Source organism: Meles meles, chromosome 1, assembly GCF_922984935.1.
Source record: "Meles meles chromosome 1, mMelMel3.1 paternal haplotype, whole genome shotgun sequence".
Classification (NCBI taxonomy): Eukaryota; Metazoa; Chordata; class Mammalia; order Carnivora; family Mustelidae; genus Meles; species Meles meles.
Window position 1 is genome coordinate 174,815,191 of NC_060066.1, and position 19,290 is coordinate 174,834,480.

Genomic DNA, 19,290 nt, shown 5'->3' on the forward strand with positions numbered 1-19,290 from the left:
AAATATGGTTTTTATATTTAACACTGCATTTAATTAATACTCTCTTGTTTTTTTTAAACCTCCTGGAAGTACAGGTTATCAGAATTGAGTTGCCTAAAAGAGTCTTTTTGGACCTGCTTTCTAAGTGATGATGAAGTTCCTCAATAGTTTATTAGATTATTAGATTATTTTTTTACCTTTATATAGCCACCAACGATAGTATGCAGCATCTGCAAAAAAGATGGCCATTCAAAAAATGATTGTCCAGAGGATTTCAGGAAAATTGATCTAAAACCTCTACCACCAATGACAAATCGATTTCGGGAAATACTTGATTTAGTATGTAAAAGATGTTTTGGTAAGTCTTACTACTAGAGCTATTCTGAGTAGATTCTTTCCTTGGTTTTAAATATTTATTTTCTTATTTAAATATAGTTTGCTTACATGTTTTGGTAGAGGGTTTTTTTCTTGATAATTTAGAGACCCAGCAACAGACACTGACTAAATGCACAGCACTGTGGTAAATGCCAACAGGAATACAGAGTCCAAATTTTTTTTTTTTTTTAATATTTTATTTGACAGAGAGAAATCACAACTAGGCAGAGAGGCAGGCAGAGAGAGAGGAGGAAGCAGGCTCCCTGCGGAGCAGAGAGCCGGACTTGGGGCTCGATCCCAGGACCCTGGGATCATGACCTGAGCCGAAGGCAGAGGCTTTAAACCACTGAGCCACCCAGGCGCCCCTACAGAGTCCATATTACGTGTTGCTTTTAAAGAGCTTAGATTCTGGATCTGTGCTGTCTAATATGGTAGCCATTATTTAAATTTAATTAAAATAAAGACTAATTGCCTCGTTTTTACTAGCCACATCTCAAATACTGAGTAATTACATGTGGCTAATAGTTAAATGTGGCTGCTGATTAGACAGTCTAGAACATTTCCATCATTGCAATGCTCTTGCACAGTTCTGCTCTAGACAGATGAATATTATGAAAATTGCTGTAATTGGAAGCAGAATATATTATATGCTGTAGTAGTGGTAAACAAAATGCAGTACAAACTCAATTAGTTTTAACTGGAGTGGATCTTTTTTAGATTTAGGAGAGTATGCACAAAATTATAGGGTGTATAATTTCTTTGGGAGAAGAATTGCCTTGGATTTGGTAGAATAAAAGAAAGGTAATAGAGGGATATTTGGGGAAGAGCCTTATATACCTTTATTCAACATACATTCATGGTTACCTGGGATAAACCTTCATTCAGCAAACTTTTCTTTTTTTAATTACTTGCTGTGTCCCAGAGAAGATAAAACTTCTGATGTCATAACATTTAGTTCCCCATCATAATATCTTCCCCCTACCTTTTCCTTTCCCAGCCTCTTGCCAGGCAACCACTTACCCATTTTTAGTTACTATAAATTAGTTTGTATTTTCTAAAGTTCTATATAAATAGAATCACATAGAATATACTCTTTTCTGAGGTGGGATATTGGCTTTTGTTTAGCATAATTATTTTGAGATTCGTTCATGTTGTGATGTGTGTAAATGTTTCATTCATTTTTATTGCTGAGCTGTGTTTCTTTATATGGATGTACCACAGTTTGTTTACCCTTCACCTGCTGATTTGTTTTTAAATTTTGGTTGTTAAAATAAATTTGCTCTGTACATTTGTGTGTGGGTCTGGCTAACAGGTACATTCTTTAAGTTCTCTTGAATAATACCTGGGAGTTGAGTAGCTGGATTGTGGCACATTTTTTTCTCCCAGCAGCTTTATTAAGATATAGTATATTGCATTTATTTGTATTCATTCATTCATTTTTATATCTCCATATGAATTCATGGATATTTTATACTTTGGGGTATGATCTAATACTACAATGTTGTTCATATTGTTCCACATTTGGCTATCAGGAACTCTTCATTTGGTACCTGTGACTCTTTAATATACCCCCATCAGTTTGTGGGGTTTTTTTTTTTTTGATTGTTTATTTGTTCTTTTTTTTTTTAAGCACTTCCTTACTTTCTGACACTACAAGATGCTCCAGGCTCATCATGTGTATTTTCCACCCCAGTCCTAGAATTAGATATATCTCCAAAGAGTTCTGGTTCCTTTTATTAGAGAATGGAGTTAGAAACCAGGATCCAGAAGCTAGGGTGCTTGCTATTATTGGGTGTTGTTGCTCTTAGGCTCTCTGTAAGTGAGAAAATTATATGTATATACTTAGTATATGTTCGTATCTATAAAAATTTCTGTTATGTGACTATCTTACATTAAGTTAAACATGACTTTGTGCTGATGGCTCCAACTTGAATACATTACCATATGGCTCATTCAAGACTCTTCTGCTTTAAATTTCCCACTCCCAGCAATGAGAAATGTGACTGTCATCATCTGCCTTTTTTTTTTTTTAATATTTTATTTATTTATGTGACAGACAGAGATCACAAGTAGGCAGAGAAGCAGGCAAAGAGAGAGAGAGGAGGAAGCAGGCTCCCTGCGGAGCAGAGAGCCCGACGTGGGGCTCGATCCCAGGACCCTGGGATCATGACCTGAGCCGAAGGCAGAGGCTTTAACCCACTGAGCCACCCAGGTGCCCCGCATCATCTGCTTTTTTATTTAATTGTCCCACTTAAATACAGTTGTATAACATTATCATAACTGTTATCTAATACCTGTATGGGAAAAACTGTATCAGAGTACAGTACTTATGTGTATTCCTTTTGCCCTTAGTACAAACTCCACTCATTTTCAAAAAGTTATTTAGGTTAGTACCTTTTCCCTCACTCCCTTGAGTGAAGTTGTCTTACATATGTAGATTATTTTGGTACAGGCTGCATTTCATCCTGAGATTTCCCAACCTCCTAGATGATTTTTTTAATTCACATACCATAAAGTTGACTTTGTGGTACACAGTTTTCTGAATTTTGACAAGTGCATTGTGTTACTTATTACCATTATAGTATCATACAGAATACTTTCACCACTTAAATAATAAAAAAGAAAATCACCTGTAATTCAGCTATGGGTATACCTCGGAGGTATTGTGGGTTAGGTTCCAGACCACCGCAATAAAATGAGTGTAGCAATAAAGTGAGTCAAATGAACTTTTCGTTTCCCAGTGCATGTAAAAGTTATGTTTACATTATACTGACATCTGGTAAGTGTGCAATAGCATTATGTCTAAAGAAAAACAATTACTTTAATTAAAAAATACCTTATTGCTAAAAAATGTTAACCATCATCTGAGCTTTGAGTGAATTGTAATCTTTTTCCTTGCAGAGGGTTTTGCCTCAGTATTGGTGACTGCTGACTGACCAGGGTGGCTGTGGCAGTTTCTTTAAATAAGATAACAAGTTTGCCACATTGATTCTTCTGTCATGAATGGTTTCTGTAGCATGTGATGCTGTTAGGTAGCTCTTTTGTTCACAGAAGTTCTTTCAAAATTGGAGTCAGTTTTACCAACTATGTTTATCAATTTTATCAACTAAGTTGATGTAATATTCTGAATCCTTTGTTGTCATTTCAGCAATCTTCACGGTACCTTCAGGAATAGAATCTATCTTAAGAAACCACTTTCTTTGCTCATCCATTAAAAACAGCTCCTCTTCCATTCAAGTCATCTCATGAGATTGCAGTAATTCAGTCACATCTACAGGCTCCATTTCTTATTCTAATTCTCCGGCTCTGCACCACATCTGCAGTTACTTCCTCTGCTGAAGTCTCCAACCCCTCTCAGTCATCCATGAGGGTTGGAATCAACTTCTAAACTCCTCCTGTTTATGTTGCTATTTTGACTTCTTCCCATGAATCATAGATGTTCTTAATGGTATCTAGAATGGTGACTCCTCTTCCAAAAGATTTTCTGTTTACTTTACACAGATATGTAAGAGATAGCTATAATCTCACAAATGGATTTCTCAATAGGACATGAAAGTTGAAATGACTCCTTGATCCATGAGCTGTGGAATAAATAGATGTTGGGTTAGCAGGCATGAAGACAACCCTAATCTTAATGTAGATCTCTGCCAGAGCTCTTGAGTGCCCAGCTGCAATGTCAGTGAACAGTAACGTTGAATCTTTTTTTCTGCAATAGGTCTCAGGATTGGGCTTGAAATATTCAGTAAACCATGTTGCAGACAGTTGTGCTGTCATCCAGGCTTTGTTCATTTATAAAACACAGGCACAGTAGATTAAGTATAATTCCCAGCGGTTCTAGGATTTTCAGTTTGGTAAATGAGCATTGGCTTTGGCTTAAAGACTCCAGGTACATTAACCCTTAACAAGAGGGTGTCAGCTTGCCATTTGAAGTTTTGAAGACAGGCATTGATTCTTCCTGTCTAGCTATAGAAGTCCTAGATGGTATCTTCCATTGTATGGCTGTTTTGTCTACATTGAAGATCTGTTGTTTAGTGTGGCCACCTTCATTAATATCTCAGCTAGATCTACTCTGTCACTTGCTGCTTCACATTGCACTTTTATGTTATGCAAATGGCTTCTTTTCTTAAACCTTATGAGCCCATTTCTGCTAGCTGCAGACTTTTTCTTCTGTAGCTTCCTCACCTCTCTCAGCCTTCATAGAATTGAAGAAAGTTAGGGCCTTGTTCTGAATTAGACTTTGGCTTAAGTGAGTATTGTGGCTGGTTTGATCTTCTATTTAGACCACTCACACTTTCTCCATATGAGCAGTAAGGCTGTTTCATGTTCATATTTTTTTTTTTTCTTAAAGTTATTTATTTATTTGAGAGAGAAAGAGAGAGAAAACACAACCAGGAGAAATTGCAGAGGGAGAGGGAGAAACAGGCTCCCCCTGAGAAGGGATCTCAATGTGGGGCTTGATCCCAGGAACTTGAGATCATGACCTGAGCCTAAGGTTGATGTTTGACTGAGCCACCCAGGTGCCCCTCATGCTGGTGTTCACTGGAGTAGCGTTTTTAATTTCTTTTAAGAACTTTTCTTTTGCCGTCACAACTTGGCTGTTTGGTGAAAGAGGCCTAGCTTTCAGCCTATCTTGACTTTTGACATGCTTTCCTCCCTAAGCTTAATCATTTCTAGCTTTGGATATAAAGTGAGAGACGTGATAATATATTTTTTTCCACTTGAATAGTTAGAGGCCACTGTAAGGTTATTAATTGGCCTAATTTTGTGTCTCAGAATAGAGACGTCTGAGGAGAGGGAGAGAGATGGGGAGAATGGCCAGTCAGTGGAGCATTTAGAACACATACAACATTTATTGATTAAGTCAATAAGTCGTCTTATTTGGGTACAGTTTGTGACACCCCAGAACAGTTATAGTAGTAACATCAAAGGTCACTGATCACAGATCACCATAGGAAGTACACTAATAGTGAAAAGTTTGAAATATGAGAATTACAAACTGTGACACAGACATAAGGTAAGCAAATGCTGGTTGGAGAAAAGGTGCTTGATAACTTGCTCAGTGCAGGGTTGCCACAAAAATTCAATTTGTGAAAAAAAAAAGCACAGTATTGGGGCGCCTGCTTGGCTCAGTGGGTTAAAGCCTCTGCCTTCGGCTCAGGTCATGATCCCGGGGTCCTGGGATCGAGCCCCACATCGGGCTCCCTGCTCAGCAGGGAGCCTGCTTCCTCCTCTCTCTCTGCCTGCCTCTCTGCCTACTTGTGGTCTCTGTCTGTCAAATAAATAAATAAAATCTTAAAGAAAAAACAAACAGTATCTGGGGAAAGAAAGTGAAGTGCAGTAAAATGAGGTATGAGGTATGAAGTATACCTGTATTCAACTTGCAATCCCAGATGCTACATTTGTTTTTCAAAAGCTGAATATTAATTCATTACTGTAAATTACTGAATTACTGCTTTATTCCCATTACTGTATTAACTCTTGGGGGTGAGTCTGGAGGAGGAGATTTAAAAAAAAAAAAAAGACTATTCTTAAGACTATGTGGTCTTATTTGGAAAAATAATATGAATATAAATGAAATAACTAGAAAATTGAATGGCTACTATAAACTGGCAAGTGCTTTAGGGAATAAGAAAATTCACTTAAGTCATTGAAGGCTGTGGATGGAAGCATCTTACAGGGAAAATAGGAATCTTGACCAGGCATTTGAGGAAACTCAGGTTTGAATGGGTCAGGTGCTTTACATAACAATACTGAGTATAATAGACTTACAGGAAGGAGAAACAAGCATATGGGAAGAGAGCAGAACGTCTGAAGAAAACAATATTAAAGAATTTATAGAGGTAAATATATTTTGTAGGTATTTCATAGGGAAAATGATCATATGTAAAACATACATAAACCTATAAAAATTATTTTTCTGCTGTCCCCTGCCCCTACCTTCCCCGGTAACATTTATGACTTTAAAGTCAGAGAAGTTAATAAATAATGAAATTTTAAGTAAAGAGTCTAGGGTAAAAAATTGAAGACCTTTTCAGATTCCATTTTCCTTACTTTTCTTTTTCCTTTTTCCTTTTTCTTTTTTTTAACTTAGATGAGTTATCACCACCCTTTTCTGAACAACACAACAGGGAGCAAATTTTAATTGGCTTGGAAAAGTTTATTCAAAAAGAATATGATGGTATGTCATATGTTAAAAATTGATTGTTTTTGTTATTATAGCCACCTAGTCTGAGTTCTATTTAAAGTGTTCATTGAATGTTATGTTTTAGGTACTATTCTAGGCGCTGGGAATACAGTACCAATACAAAAGGTGAAAACTGCTTTTGGAAAGTTTTTTATTAAGAAGGGTTGACATAGTTAGCTAACAAATAGGTATATAATATAGTATCAGGAAATAAATGCTATTAAAATGTGGGAGTTAAAAGGATAGTGATGGGGAAGTTTTTATACTGTTACGGTAGTTCTCTTTGATAAAGTGACATTTGAAGAGAGCCATGAATAATGTGAAGGAGCAAGTTATATGAATATCCAAGGAGAGAACATTCCAGAGAGTAAGAACAGCAAGTACAGATACCCCAAGATTGAATTATGTTTGTCATGTTTGAAGTCCATGCAGGACATCAATGTGGCGGCAGTGGAATGTGTGAGGTAGACTGTAACAGAAAGATGAGGTCTGAGAGGTAGCCTGGAGATTGAATCATTAGCCTTATAGGTATTGGTAGAAGGGTTTTAAATTTTGAGTGTCTAATGAGAAGCTTCTGGAAGGTTTTAACACTCAAGTGACATGATCTGAGGGAATGAAGTATAGGTCCTTAACAATAGAAGCAAGGGGAACAATTTAGGAGGCTGTTGCATAAGTTCGGATGAGACATACATCCGAATGTTCTGTAAGAGTCGATTAGAAGTGGTTAGAAATTGGACATATTTTGAATGTAGAGCCAGTAGGATTTGTTTTACGTGGTAAATATGAGGGAAAAAAAGGAGTCAAGGATCATTTCAAGACTTTACCTCAGTAGTTGGGTGATATTATTTAATTGAGATAGCAAAATAGCAGAAGGAGTAGATTTGGGGTACAGAGGTGAAGAATCAAGGGTTATGTGGCCAAATATTTTAGAAAAGGATAAAGAGTTGATTTATACATCAGAATGAATTTGTACTTGTAAAAGATAATCTGTTATATACTATAGGATTCCATATTCTGTTATATTTGTTAGTATGTAAAGTACTCACCAAATCTAAGTCTGTTATATTAAACTCATGCACATTTTTATTTGCTGATGAACATAGCTTCTTTTATGTCTCTCAGTTGCCATTTGAAATTTCAAGTTGGACATCAGAACTGAATTGGAGAATTAGGTTTCGAAATGCAGAATTTCTTATCTAAATATATAATCTAAAGAATTAATAGCGAGAGAAATCCAATCCAGTTAAGTGACAGCTTGCTTGAAGTGCTACCTGTTATTGAATGACACTAAATATGAAAAGATAACCCTATCATAATTTATATCAAATGGATTAATCACTCACTTTGGGAGAATTAAGTCTATGTACTAAGGTGATTTGTAAAACTATTGGAATTGTGCCTGAAAAAAACTCGTTCATTTCCAAAAGATAAATCTCCAAATATTGAACTTTACTCTTGGTAGTGATGTGGAGAATGAAGAAAAGTAGATGGATTTATGAGATAGTTAAGTTGAAAGAAATTAATGGACTTGGTGACTGTTTGGATGTAGAAGCTGAAAAGAGGGGGTGCTGTGAGCAGTCGAGTAGATAGATACTATTAGCTGAGAAGAGGGATTATAAGAGCATTAGTAAGTTTGAAGTAAAAAGCTGAAGGCTTAGTTTTGACTTGTTAATTTTATGATGTTTGTAGAAAAATGGAAAAAGTTGGAAACAAGGGTTGTGGGAACTTAGGCAAGAGATCTGGGCTTAAGTTGAATATTTTGGGAATTTCTCAGTATATCTGGCAATGGAAGGTATTTAAGCCATAAAAGTAGACAAGATCATCTTGTGTTAGTCCATTAGTGGGTAATAGAAGACTCCTCTTTCCTGCTAATTGTAAAACTTTTTACTTTTGTTTTTCTTTACTTAGAAAAGGCAAGATTGTGCTTATTTGGCTCTTCTAAGAATGGATTTGGATTTCGTGATAGTGATCTGGATATTTGTATGACCCTGGAAGGCCATGAAAATGCAGAGGTAAGAGTGTTTGGAAAGAGATGTAGAAGTTTATTTTCTTGCAGTGGTGAATGTATTTTAAATTATGTTTGTAGTATTGATAAAAGTATGGTGTCATTCTTTGTATAAATATATTAGCAATAATAGTATTTGAAATGTAAAAGCATTTAGCATTTTCATTTTAGAAGACATTCAGATGTCTAAGGAAGTAAATTTACTTAAAATTCAGTAATTTTATATCACAAAAACCATGTCCCTGAAAGTTAAAAGTGCTTTGTATTGAATTTTTGGAAAAAGTTAATACACCATAGAGTTGCAGTTTTTTTCATTGGAACCAATGTGCAGCTAGTGCTACTGATCTCATTTCTTCTGTCTTTTCATATCTCTTTCATTAGGTGATATCTTTGTATCACTAAAGTGGACACCTAATTTATAAATGGGTTGTGTTGTACAAGTTAATTGTAATTTGGGGGCACTTAGACCACATTTTTTTCTGTAAAGCAATGTTCACAAATGTGTTCTAGGATAGCTTTAGAAATTCATTTTGGGTGGGGAGGGGAACTAACATTTACTGAGGCCTCATTTCATTCTTAAAACCACCTTCGAGGTAGATAATTTCCCCCATTTTACAGATGAGGAAACTGAGGCTTTGAGAAATAAACTGACTTGCCCAAGTTCACACAGCTAGTAAATGTTGGAGCCGGGATTCGTACCCAGGTCTGTCTGACTCCACAGTTCATGCTCTTTCCATTGTATCTCACTGCTTCTCTGTAATTTATTTAACCCATAATGTAGCTGAAATATAGTACTAATAGTGTAGAACCTAACCTCTACTTTTGGAGTTTCACTGTGAGATGCCAGGAGCAGACCTTGCCCCAGAGCAGTCTTCAGCAGTGAGAGTGGGTACTTATGCTTTCTTTTTTCATGTACCATCAACAGTGGAAACAAGATTGTCCAAGCTCTGGTAAAGAAAGGAACTGATTGGATAGGGAACTATCCCAGGCCTTCCTAGCAGCAACTAGAAAGGAGGGGGATCCCTATAGTTGCTCCTTCCTTTATCAACATAACTGTTGGAATTTATGTCTCAAAATCAGGGACTGCTTGCAAGATTGGGGTGTGGCCAAGCTTCTGGCATCTGTAGTGGTGTCAGTATAGCCTCTGTTATACTATAAAAGAATTCAGCAGAGTAGTGTACCTATGCGTTTCTGAAAATTGTTTCAAAAGGTGGCTTTTAAATTGTTAGAACCAGAGTAAAGATGACAGAGTACTGATGTCTGGTAGATCCTTATTTCTGGCCCTAAGAAATTATTTCTGGTATTAACGTTTTATCAAAAAAAAAAAAAAAAAAAGAAAGAAAATGAAAATATAAGTATTTTGGTTCTTCTTAACTAACTTCTACTCAATGCCATCTACTGGAAAGAGGCTGCCCCTCTCCATTTTGAAGAGCAAGAATTGAAGGGATAGGAAATTATTTTACCCAGGGGTGGAGGCTAGGGTTTCTTCTGTATAAAACGTAATAATCAGATTTCTGATCACTAAGGGTTTGTCTGTTATATATCATCTGTGCCATTCACACTGAAAAGTTGAAGCAATGAAAAATAATCCATTCTCTTCCAGATGAGACATAGTTGAAACTTGTAATTTAGCATAAGTTGTATCCTTGCATAATAAATTTTATTATTTTAATTAGCAACTGTGGATTCCCTTGAAATCCTCAAGTTAAGCTGCAAAGATTTAGTGCTCTTCAGTACTAAAAAGAGCATGTTTGGGATATGCAAATGTGATTTTAGTAGTAAGTGTGGGCACTGATGTATATACTCTTCCCCTTAATCCAGTTAATTTATAATGCCATTATCTTCCCTATTCCTTGTATTGTGGTTATTGTTACCATAGCAACTCTGCTGTCTCTGATTTTTTAAAAAAATCAATATATTTAAATTTGTAGAGGTAAGAATTTTCTTGAAGAAGTAGGTACTGGTAATTGGATTACTTTTCCTCATCAACATGATGACAAATAAATAGCTCACAGATTTGAAGTGCTTATTTTGTGTCAAGTATGCTGCTGAATGCTTTATATACATGTTTCATGTAATCCTTCCAACTACTTGATAGGACAGGAATTTATAATTATTTTGATTTTATAGACTAGTAATATGAGGCTCCAAGGGGTTAAGGATCTGGTCAAAGTCACGCAGCTAATTAATAATAACTGGTTGAAGATTGAATCCAGCTTTGTTTAAATTCAGAACCCATGTTCTTTTTTTTTTTTTTTTTTAAAGAACCCGTATTCTTAAATACTATACTGTTTTGCCTTCACCAGATCCATCTCTAGTTACATATTCACGTATTTGAAAACATTATTCTCCTGTCTATGTGCTTCTCACACTTTAATGTGAATGTCAGTTACCTGGGAATCTTGTCAAAATGTAAATTATGATTCAGTAGACTGGAGTGGGGCCTCAGATTCTGCATTTCCATCGTTTCCAGATGGTGGCCTTACTGCACGTCTCTAGACCACATACTTTGAGTAGCTTATAGCTGGAGATTTTCAATGCTAGTATTAAATGCCTGATTAAAGTGAATTTGCACAAGGCCAAATTGAATTAGACAAACTTTATTATTTGTTTCTTTTGTTTTTTAGAAATTAAACTGTAAAGAAATAATTGAAAATTTGGCAAAAATTCTTAAGAGACATCCAGGTATGAATCTGAAGTTACAGCTTTAAAGCAACAAAATATTTTTTAGATTTATGAAAATTATTTAACCTAATGAAGTTTTTGTATTTGTTTGTTTTAAATCAGGTTTAAGAAACATTTTGCCTATAACTACTGCCAAGGTGCCTATAGTAAAATTTGAACATAGACGAAGTGGTTTAGAAGGTGATATCAGTTTATATAATACATTGGTAAGTTTCTCCTTCTGTATAGACCTAGGTATGTTTACACTTGTCATTTTAAAAGTTTATAGGTTTAAAAAAAAAAGTTCACAGATCGCTGACTTACACATTTATGTTTAAAAGTTTTAAATAGGAGCATTTTAAGACAAAAATTTTTAAGAATCATCTTGATATTTCCTTCAGATTGAAGATTAGTTTTTGACTCATTTACAGGTATTTTAAGTTTTACAGTTATATATTATATTTGGAGTATATTATGTCTTTTTATCTGATATATAAGTTTAATACATTTGAAATGCTTTCAGCTATGTAATTTTTTTCAGGCTCAACATAACACAAGAATGCTAGCTACTTATGCAGCTATTGATCCTAGAGTACAGTACTTGGGATATACTATGAAAGTGTTTGCAAAGGTATTTATGAACTAGTTAATGATCTCCTTTGTTATAGTACTCATGGTAGTTAAAATGAAATATACCGGTGTCAGACTCGTGAAAAATATCTTCTCAGTTTCGTCTATCTGAGCTTTTTAAAGGAAGCACTCAATAGTAAATGATTTAAGTTTATACTTACTAGAGTAATGTCTTAGTTTTTTTTCCCTGTATGTGCTTTATTCCCATGTGTAACACTTGAGTAAATTCTCAGTAGTAGAATTTCTCAATGCAGTAAAGATTTTCAGCCCCAGCTATGAGAATTGGCATATCATGCTACTTAAGAATCTCTGGGTTAGGACATCTGAGATTTGGGTTTAGTCATAAATTTTTCTGTCCAAGAAAACAAAAAAATCCCAATAAAATCTTGTGTTTCTCCTATTATAACACTTATAATACTGAATTCTGTTTTCTTTTTTTAGCTAAGTGTGTAAACTCAATGAAGATGGAGACCTGTATCCCCAGTTTAGTGTACCTGCTTTATGGGAGCTGCTCAATAAATAGTTAATTTTTTTAATGTGTTGGTGGAAGGCTCCTAGTAGCCGAGTGATTTGGTTGCATTTTCATTTTGCTAAATCCACTCTTCTACAACAGGGAGACAATACTTGATTAGATATTTCCTATACATGTCTTGGTCAACAGAGGTCATCTTAGAAAAGAGTGGCATTTAGTCATATCCTCAAATTAAATTTTATATGGCTACTTTTCTAGATTGACCTCACAGAATAATTTCAGCATAATGGTTCTGTACTTCTGTGGTGTTGTGGTATTGAAACTTAAGTCTTTCATGTCAGAGAAATCATTCTTCCCCCTTTTATATATCAGCTAAAGTCTTACTCAGGGGAAGCCTCTGAGGATTCTTTTAGGGTTTATTTTTAATTAAAACTTTTGTTTGGAATAGTCAACTTATTCATGTGGTTCAGAATTCAAAAGGTCTAAAGGGATTTCTGGTGGAAAATCTCCCTTCTACACCTGTCTCCTAGCCAACCAGTGACTCAGCTGGTGTTAAAAGTTCATTCGTATCCTCCCAAAAATACACCAGTATAAGCAAATACAAAAATTTCCTGTCTCCTTTTTATAATGGGTATAAATATACTAAGACCAGTGTTTTGTACTTTGCTTTTCTCACTGATGAATAGATACTAATAAGTACTTCCTGTTAGTATACTAGAGCTTCCTTGTTCTTTTTTTTTTTCCTTCCTTGTTCATTTTTAATGGCTACACCCTATTCAGTTGTGTAAATAGTCATCAGTTGTTTAGAACCTGTACTTTATTGAGGAGTCTTAAGTTGTTTCTGGCTTTTTGCTGTTGAAACAGGGTTATGCTTAAAAAAACTTATTTAGTTATTTCACATATTTTTTGGTGTTTGGTGTGTTTGCAGGATAAATTCTTAGAATTGCTAGGTTAAGTGAGATATACTTTGTAATTTTGATATTATCAAATTATTCATAGATTTTATGCTAATTTATACAGTCATCTGTAATGTATGAGAGTGCCTGTTTACCCATCTTCATAATAGCTTGTTATTTAACTTTTGGATATTTGACAGTTTGATGGGTTAAAAAGATAGTATCTCAGAATAGTCAGTACTTCTGCATAAATAAGATTCTGAAGTTATATTTTCAATCACTGTTTTGTTTCTTCAGCGATGTGACATTGGAGATGCTTCCAGGGGAAGTTTATCTTCATATGCTTATATCCTTATGGTGCTGTACTTTCTGCAGCAGAGAAAACCACCTGTTATCCCAGTTCTACAAGAGGTAGGTGTTTAAGAAAACTGTAAAAGAGTTTCTTGTGAAAACATTAATCTAAACACAGTAGATCTTAATCAGTTTATGAGGTCATGAAGGATTTTTCTAGCATGGACATCCTAAGTTTTCTTCATCCCTTAATGATGTAATCACATAATGAATCTTTTTTGAAAAATTCATTATGGGAGAATATAGAATACCGAAAGTTTTAGATAAACAAAACTAGTAAGTATCTTTTGTAGCGTGTTTGTATTTCATAGTCTTAGAATGCTGCAAATGATTATGAAAGTCTTATAGGCATCCATGAATTCATGCATTTAGTCTTTCAGATGCAAATATAAAGTTTCTTCTCTCCATAGTATTCTCCCTGCTTCTGCCTGACAAGGAACTTTGGTATATTCTTGTGTATACTTTGGTTAACTTTGTGAATTTTGGTTGAGAGAAAACCCAAGGAAATTCTTCCTCATCTCTGTAAGGTCATGTTTATTGCATTAAGCATAAGAATATACATCAGAAGAAACATTATACTCCTGTTTATTCAGATTTGGTGACTCATGGATTCCCTTTTTGTAGCCAATTTATACTGTGTGAAATAGGTTTAAAGGAGTTCTTAATCACCCCATCTGTTCCTCCTCATTCTTGGCACAAAGTGTATTTGCAAGTATTAGGGAGAATCCAGTTTTAAGTTCTTAGAAAGTTGATTATTTTGAGGTAAGAGAGACACATCAGAATTGTTTGACAAATCATATACTCTGACTTTACACAAAACCAGTGGTCACAGCAGAGAAGAAAATCACAAATTAAGCAAGCCATATAGTGGATGTTAGATGGCGTTAGTAAGTTTTAAAACGTTCTAATGAATGCCATGTATTTATAGCAGCATTTATTTCCCATTTTAAATTAACAGTGGAGAAGAAACAAAAATTTCAAATATCCTTTCCTGGCAGAAAATTTTAAGTTGCTAAATCTGTGTTGAGTGATGTGGTTTTTAACAAGGTTGTATATAGTAGGATATTTAATATTTAAAATGAATTAATGAGGCCTGGCAAGGCCAAGGTCATTCTCTGTATTAGTCTAACTGTTGTTAAGGCTTTAAATTTGGGTGTCTTAAACGCATTATTACACAGGAATATCATAGCAGCCATTTACTATGATTTGTTATGACTTTGACAGAGAACTAAGATTAACTAAAGTAGCACACAAATTTTGTTTTCAGGGTGGTTTATCTGTGGGTGATTACATTATCCATGAATGAGGAGCCTTTCAGGCAGTACTATATAATGCAAAGAGTGGGGCATGATTTTGGAGCTAGAGCTTACCTGGTCTGAACCCTAATTCTGACATTGTGGCCTTCACTAAGATGCCTGACTGCCACTAGTCTGAGTTTCATCAACAATAATAATGTAATAATAGTGTTATTTCACTAGTGATCTAAGGAACAGAGAAATCAAATGCCCTTGAATTATAGTAGGTGCTAAAGTAGGTGTTCATAAATGATGCTTGCTTTATCATCATCATTATTATTACTAGTACTGTCATTAGCAGCTGTATTAATATTATTATTGGAAAAATGTAGGCAGCACTGCAGTAGCCAACTTCAAGAACTCTTCCATTATCTGCTTAACAGTGCTTGATGAAATGAGAGACAGTCCATGGAATGTTTTCCATCATAATGAGCTCTGATTGTGGGGGGCTTTGTGATACATATGAACTGATGATATATGGATTTTTGCTTCTGGCCTTTTTTGCTTGTCATATGGGACCCCATTGTCCATTGCTCTGGCATCATTTAAGTATTGGTCATTGACATCGATCAACTTTTAAGGGTAAGGATATGTTTAATGAAGCTGTTGATCTTTGACTCCATTTATAATTGAACCTAGACTTGAAGTGACTGGGTATAAGTAAGACTCTGCTAAACGTATTTTTCATGGTTAACAATACAAAGTTCTTTAGGTCAAAAGGAGCTTTCCTAAGCAGGATGATTTTGCTGTATTCTAGAAAATCATAAGTAAAAATAAATTTTCATGTAAAAATACTAAAAGAGGATTAAGCAGTGGTAATCACACTTGATATTATAAACTTCTATGTTTTCTTAGCTTATATTAGCTTAAAAATTACAATTGAATGACTGACTCTTGAGAGCAGTATGCTAAGTGATACGTGAAGTAAACCAGTCACTAAAGACTAAATATTGTATGATTTCACTTATATAGGGTAGTCAGACTCATAGAAATGGAAAGTGGAATGGTGGTTTTGGGGGGCTAGGAGAGGGGGGAATGGGGAATTATTGTTTAATAGTTCAGTTTCGTTTTTGCAAGGTGAAAAGAATTCTGTTAATGTATGGTGGTGATGGTGCTCAACAATACGAGTGTACTTAATATCACTGAACTGAACACTTGTAAAATTTACCATCATAATCATTTTTGTTTTGTGTATTTTACAACTAAAAAGTTTAAGTATTGCAGTTTAAATATAGCAGCAGATACTAAAGTATTACAATTAAATATGAAACTAAATATGGAAAACATACAGGGCCACTCCTTGTACAAATATGATTGTTCATGAGGTTTTAGGGAGGACTGAGTAGAACTCAAAACTTGAGTATGGCATGATTGGTGTGGAGAGAGAGAGAAATGGAAAGAGAAATTGTGTGTGTGTGCGTGTGTGTGTTTAAGAGAAAGGGGAATAGCAGTAATCCTTCTAAGGGCTGAAACAGCAGAAAGTTAGAAAGTGAAATATGAGAGCTCATTTAAAAAAATAGGCAAATCAGTGTTTAAATACCTTTCAAGGCCTACAGGGTCCCCTTCACTGTGTTAGCAGCCATCATAGTTGGGTTTGGATCATAGATTTTAGTCAAAATAAGAATTATATTAAAAAGAATCAAGGTCTAACAATGTAGCTTTTATTATTCCCATGTAATACTTATAAATAAGGGTACAATATTCTATAATGGTAAAATATTACACTTTGGTTTCTTTAATACCTTCATTTCTTTTTTCAGGGCAGATTTGTTGTAGGTATCAATATCTAATTGCCACCCTCTCCCTTGTTTTATGAAGTGTCAGAATTTATGGTAGATAAGTGGTAACTGTATTTATGTTACACATAAATATAAAAGTAACTGGGGTGACTGGGTGGGTCAGTCAGTTAAGTGTCTAACTCTTGATTTTGGCTCAGGTCATGATCTTAGGGTTGTGAGATAGAGCAGTGAGTTGGGGCCCATGCTCAGTGGGAGTCTGCTTGAGAGTCTCTTTACCTCTGTCCTTCTACCCCTACTCACATGCTCGCTCGCTTTCTTTAAAAAAAAAAAAAGCAACTTCTTAGCTTAAGTTTCTGGAAACTTCATCTTTTTGTAAACATGCTTCCAGAGCATGGCTGTATAAGGAGCTTAAACCTGAGAGTGAAATTAGAGGGGCCAGACATGTTCATTTTGTAAATCACCGTGCCATCTAAAATGGAAGGGATGATGTGGACCACCTTATCTGATGGTTTTAAAGTATTTTCTGGTAAGCTCTAGGGGCGCATTAGAGCATGTTTGAGAAGTGAGATAAGGAAAAATTGGGTATATTTTCTCCCCTTAGGATTCTGTTAAAGTACCTCTGCTTTTATCTACTTTAAGCTTCCAGGAAGGTTCCATTTTAGGAAAGGATTCTACAGCTTAAAAGAAAAATGAAATTTGAAAACAACTGACCTAATTACTCTATAATCTCTCATTTTCATGGGATAACAGTGAAGGGTTTAGGAGGGTGATGGTCTTTAGAATCACTACCAGGCAGGACTAAGACTAGAAATGAGGTCTGCTGACTGTGAACCTGTTGTAGCTTTTTACTTTTTAAAGAACTCATCTTAAAGAGATACTTTTCTTCTAGTAAAGGAGCATTACTCCCCCTCCCTTTCCTCACGACAGTGGATTATTATTCATAATCATGAAGATTTTATAGTTTTTATCAAGATGTCAGGAAAAGCTGTCTGATTTTCTCATTAAAGAAGTCAATACCCAGGGCCTTTCAGCATCATCTGATAGACATAAGTGATTACAAGTACTAGAGCCTTTCCCCCAAACAAGCAGTTCCATTGATTTCCTTTTGGTGTACAAATCAGTAGATATTATGGATTTCTACATCTATGATCCTTTGATGAAAATGTGGTCTTCGGGGCACCTGGTGGCTCAGTTGACTAAGCAACTGCCTTTGGCTCAGGTCATAATCATGGAGTCCTGGGATTGAGTCCTGCATCGGGCTCCCTGCTCAGCGGGGTGTCTCCTTCTCCCTCTGACCCTTTCCCCTCTCATGTTCTCTCTCTCTCACTCTAATTCTCTCTCAAATAAGTAAAGAAAATCTTAAAACAAAATAAATAAAAATAAAAGATAAATTGTGGTTTTCTTTTTTTGTTTGTTTTACTTCATTAGTCTTGGGCTGGATGTGTTTTGACAGGCCAAATAGATAACATCAAATGTGTCATTTGGAGAGTCTCAAGCTCCTTTCCTAGCTTTGATTTTTTCAGATACATATCATTTATTAATAACCTGGCATCAAATTATACCATCCTGACATGTTCCTTTTGGAAAGAAATATCTCAATATCTCTTATAGGTACATTCTAAAATGATATGAGGATACTTAGGCGTTTGGATTAGAGGACTTGAAATCTAATAATAAAATTATTTTTACAGATATTTGATGGGAAACAGATTCCACAGAGAATGGTTGATGGATGGAATGCATTTTTCTTTGATAAAACAGAAGAACTGGTAATTTTTTCATAGTCTTTATGTTATAGAATGCTCACTGATATGTGTTGGGATTTGCATAATTTAATAATTTTACTTATATTTGGATTCTATATTTTGCATAGGTATAGACACCTCTCTCCCTCTTTTTTCTTACCTATAGAAAAAGCGTTTACCTTCACTTGGAAAGAACACAGAAACATTAGGAGAGCTTTGGTTGGGACTGCTTCGCTTCTATACTGAAGAGTTTGATTTCAAGGAATATGTAATTAGCATTCGGCAGAAAAAGCTGTTGACAACTTTTGAGAAGCAGTGGACATCCAAATGCATTGCAATTGAAGGTAATCATTTAGCTGTCATTAACTGAGGAATAAAACGAAACAGAAAGCTGGAGTTTCATTTCGCAAGGAGATAGAAGGGAAAACTGAAAACACATTAGAATTTGGAAGATTCTTCCTCTTGATTTTTATTTTTCTGTCCTTTTATTGTTCCTCCTACCCCAATTTCTATCTTTTTAAAATCTATAACTTTAGAAGAATAATTTGGTGACTTGAATGGTCTGAGTTATAAAGTATTACTCTCTTGGTATGGCTCATATGTATATTTTATGTTACAGTGAGCAGAATTCTTAATTAAAAAATAAATATTTCTTTTCTAGATCCTTTTGACTTGAATCATAACCTTGGTGCTGGAGTTTCTAGAAAAAGTAAGTTTTAAATTTAGAAATCCCCTGTTTTTAAAGCTTTTACACATTAAGGTCTTCATCTTTATTCTTTCTTTTTTCAATAGTGACCAATTTTATCATGAAGGCATTTATCAATGGAAGGAAGCTTTTTGGTACCCCCCTTTTATCCACTCATTGGCAGAGAAGCTGTAAGTTTACATAATTTGGATTCTGAATCTTTTTTTCTTATAGAACTGCCTTTTTTGTGGTATAGTAAATTTTATCCTA

General features: G+C 35.0%; 1 protein-coding gene across 1 annotated transcript in view; it reads left to right on the top strand.

Annotated features, from left to right (window-relative positions):
• TUT4 (terminal uridylyl transferase 4) overlaps positions 1–19,290 on the top strand; it is a 124,072-nt gene that overhangs the window by 80,079 nt on the left and 24,703 nt on the right. Inside the window, 12 exon segments of the mRNA XM_045998664.1 lie at positions 187–337; positions 6,446–6,532; positions 8,447–8,550; positions 11,171–11,228; positions 11,331–11,434; positions 11,749–11,838; positions 13,503–13,616; positions 18,282–18,359; positions 18,502–18,679; positions 18,997–19,044; positions 19,128–19,180; positions 19,182–19,211. Of these exon segments, the coding sequence (XP_045854620.1) occupies positions 187–337; positions 6,446–6,532; positions 8,447–8,550; positions 11,171–11,228; positions 11,331–11,434; positions 11,749–11,838; positions 13,503–13,616; positions 18,282–18,359; positions 18,502–18,679; positions 18,997–19,044; positions 19,128–19,180; positions 19,182–19,211 (1,095 nt within the window).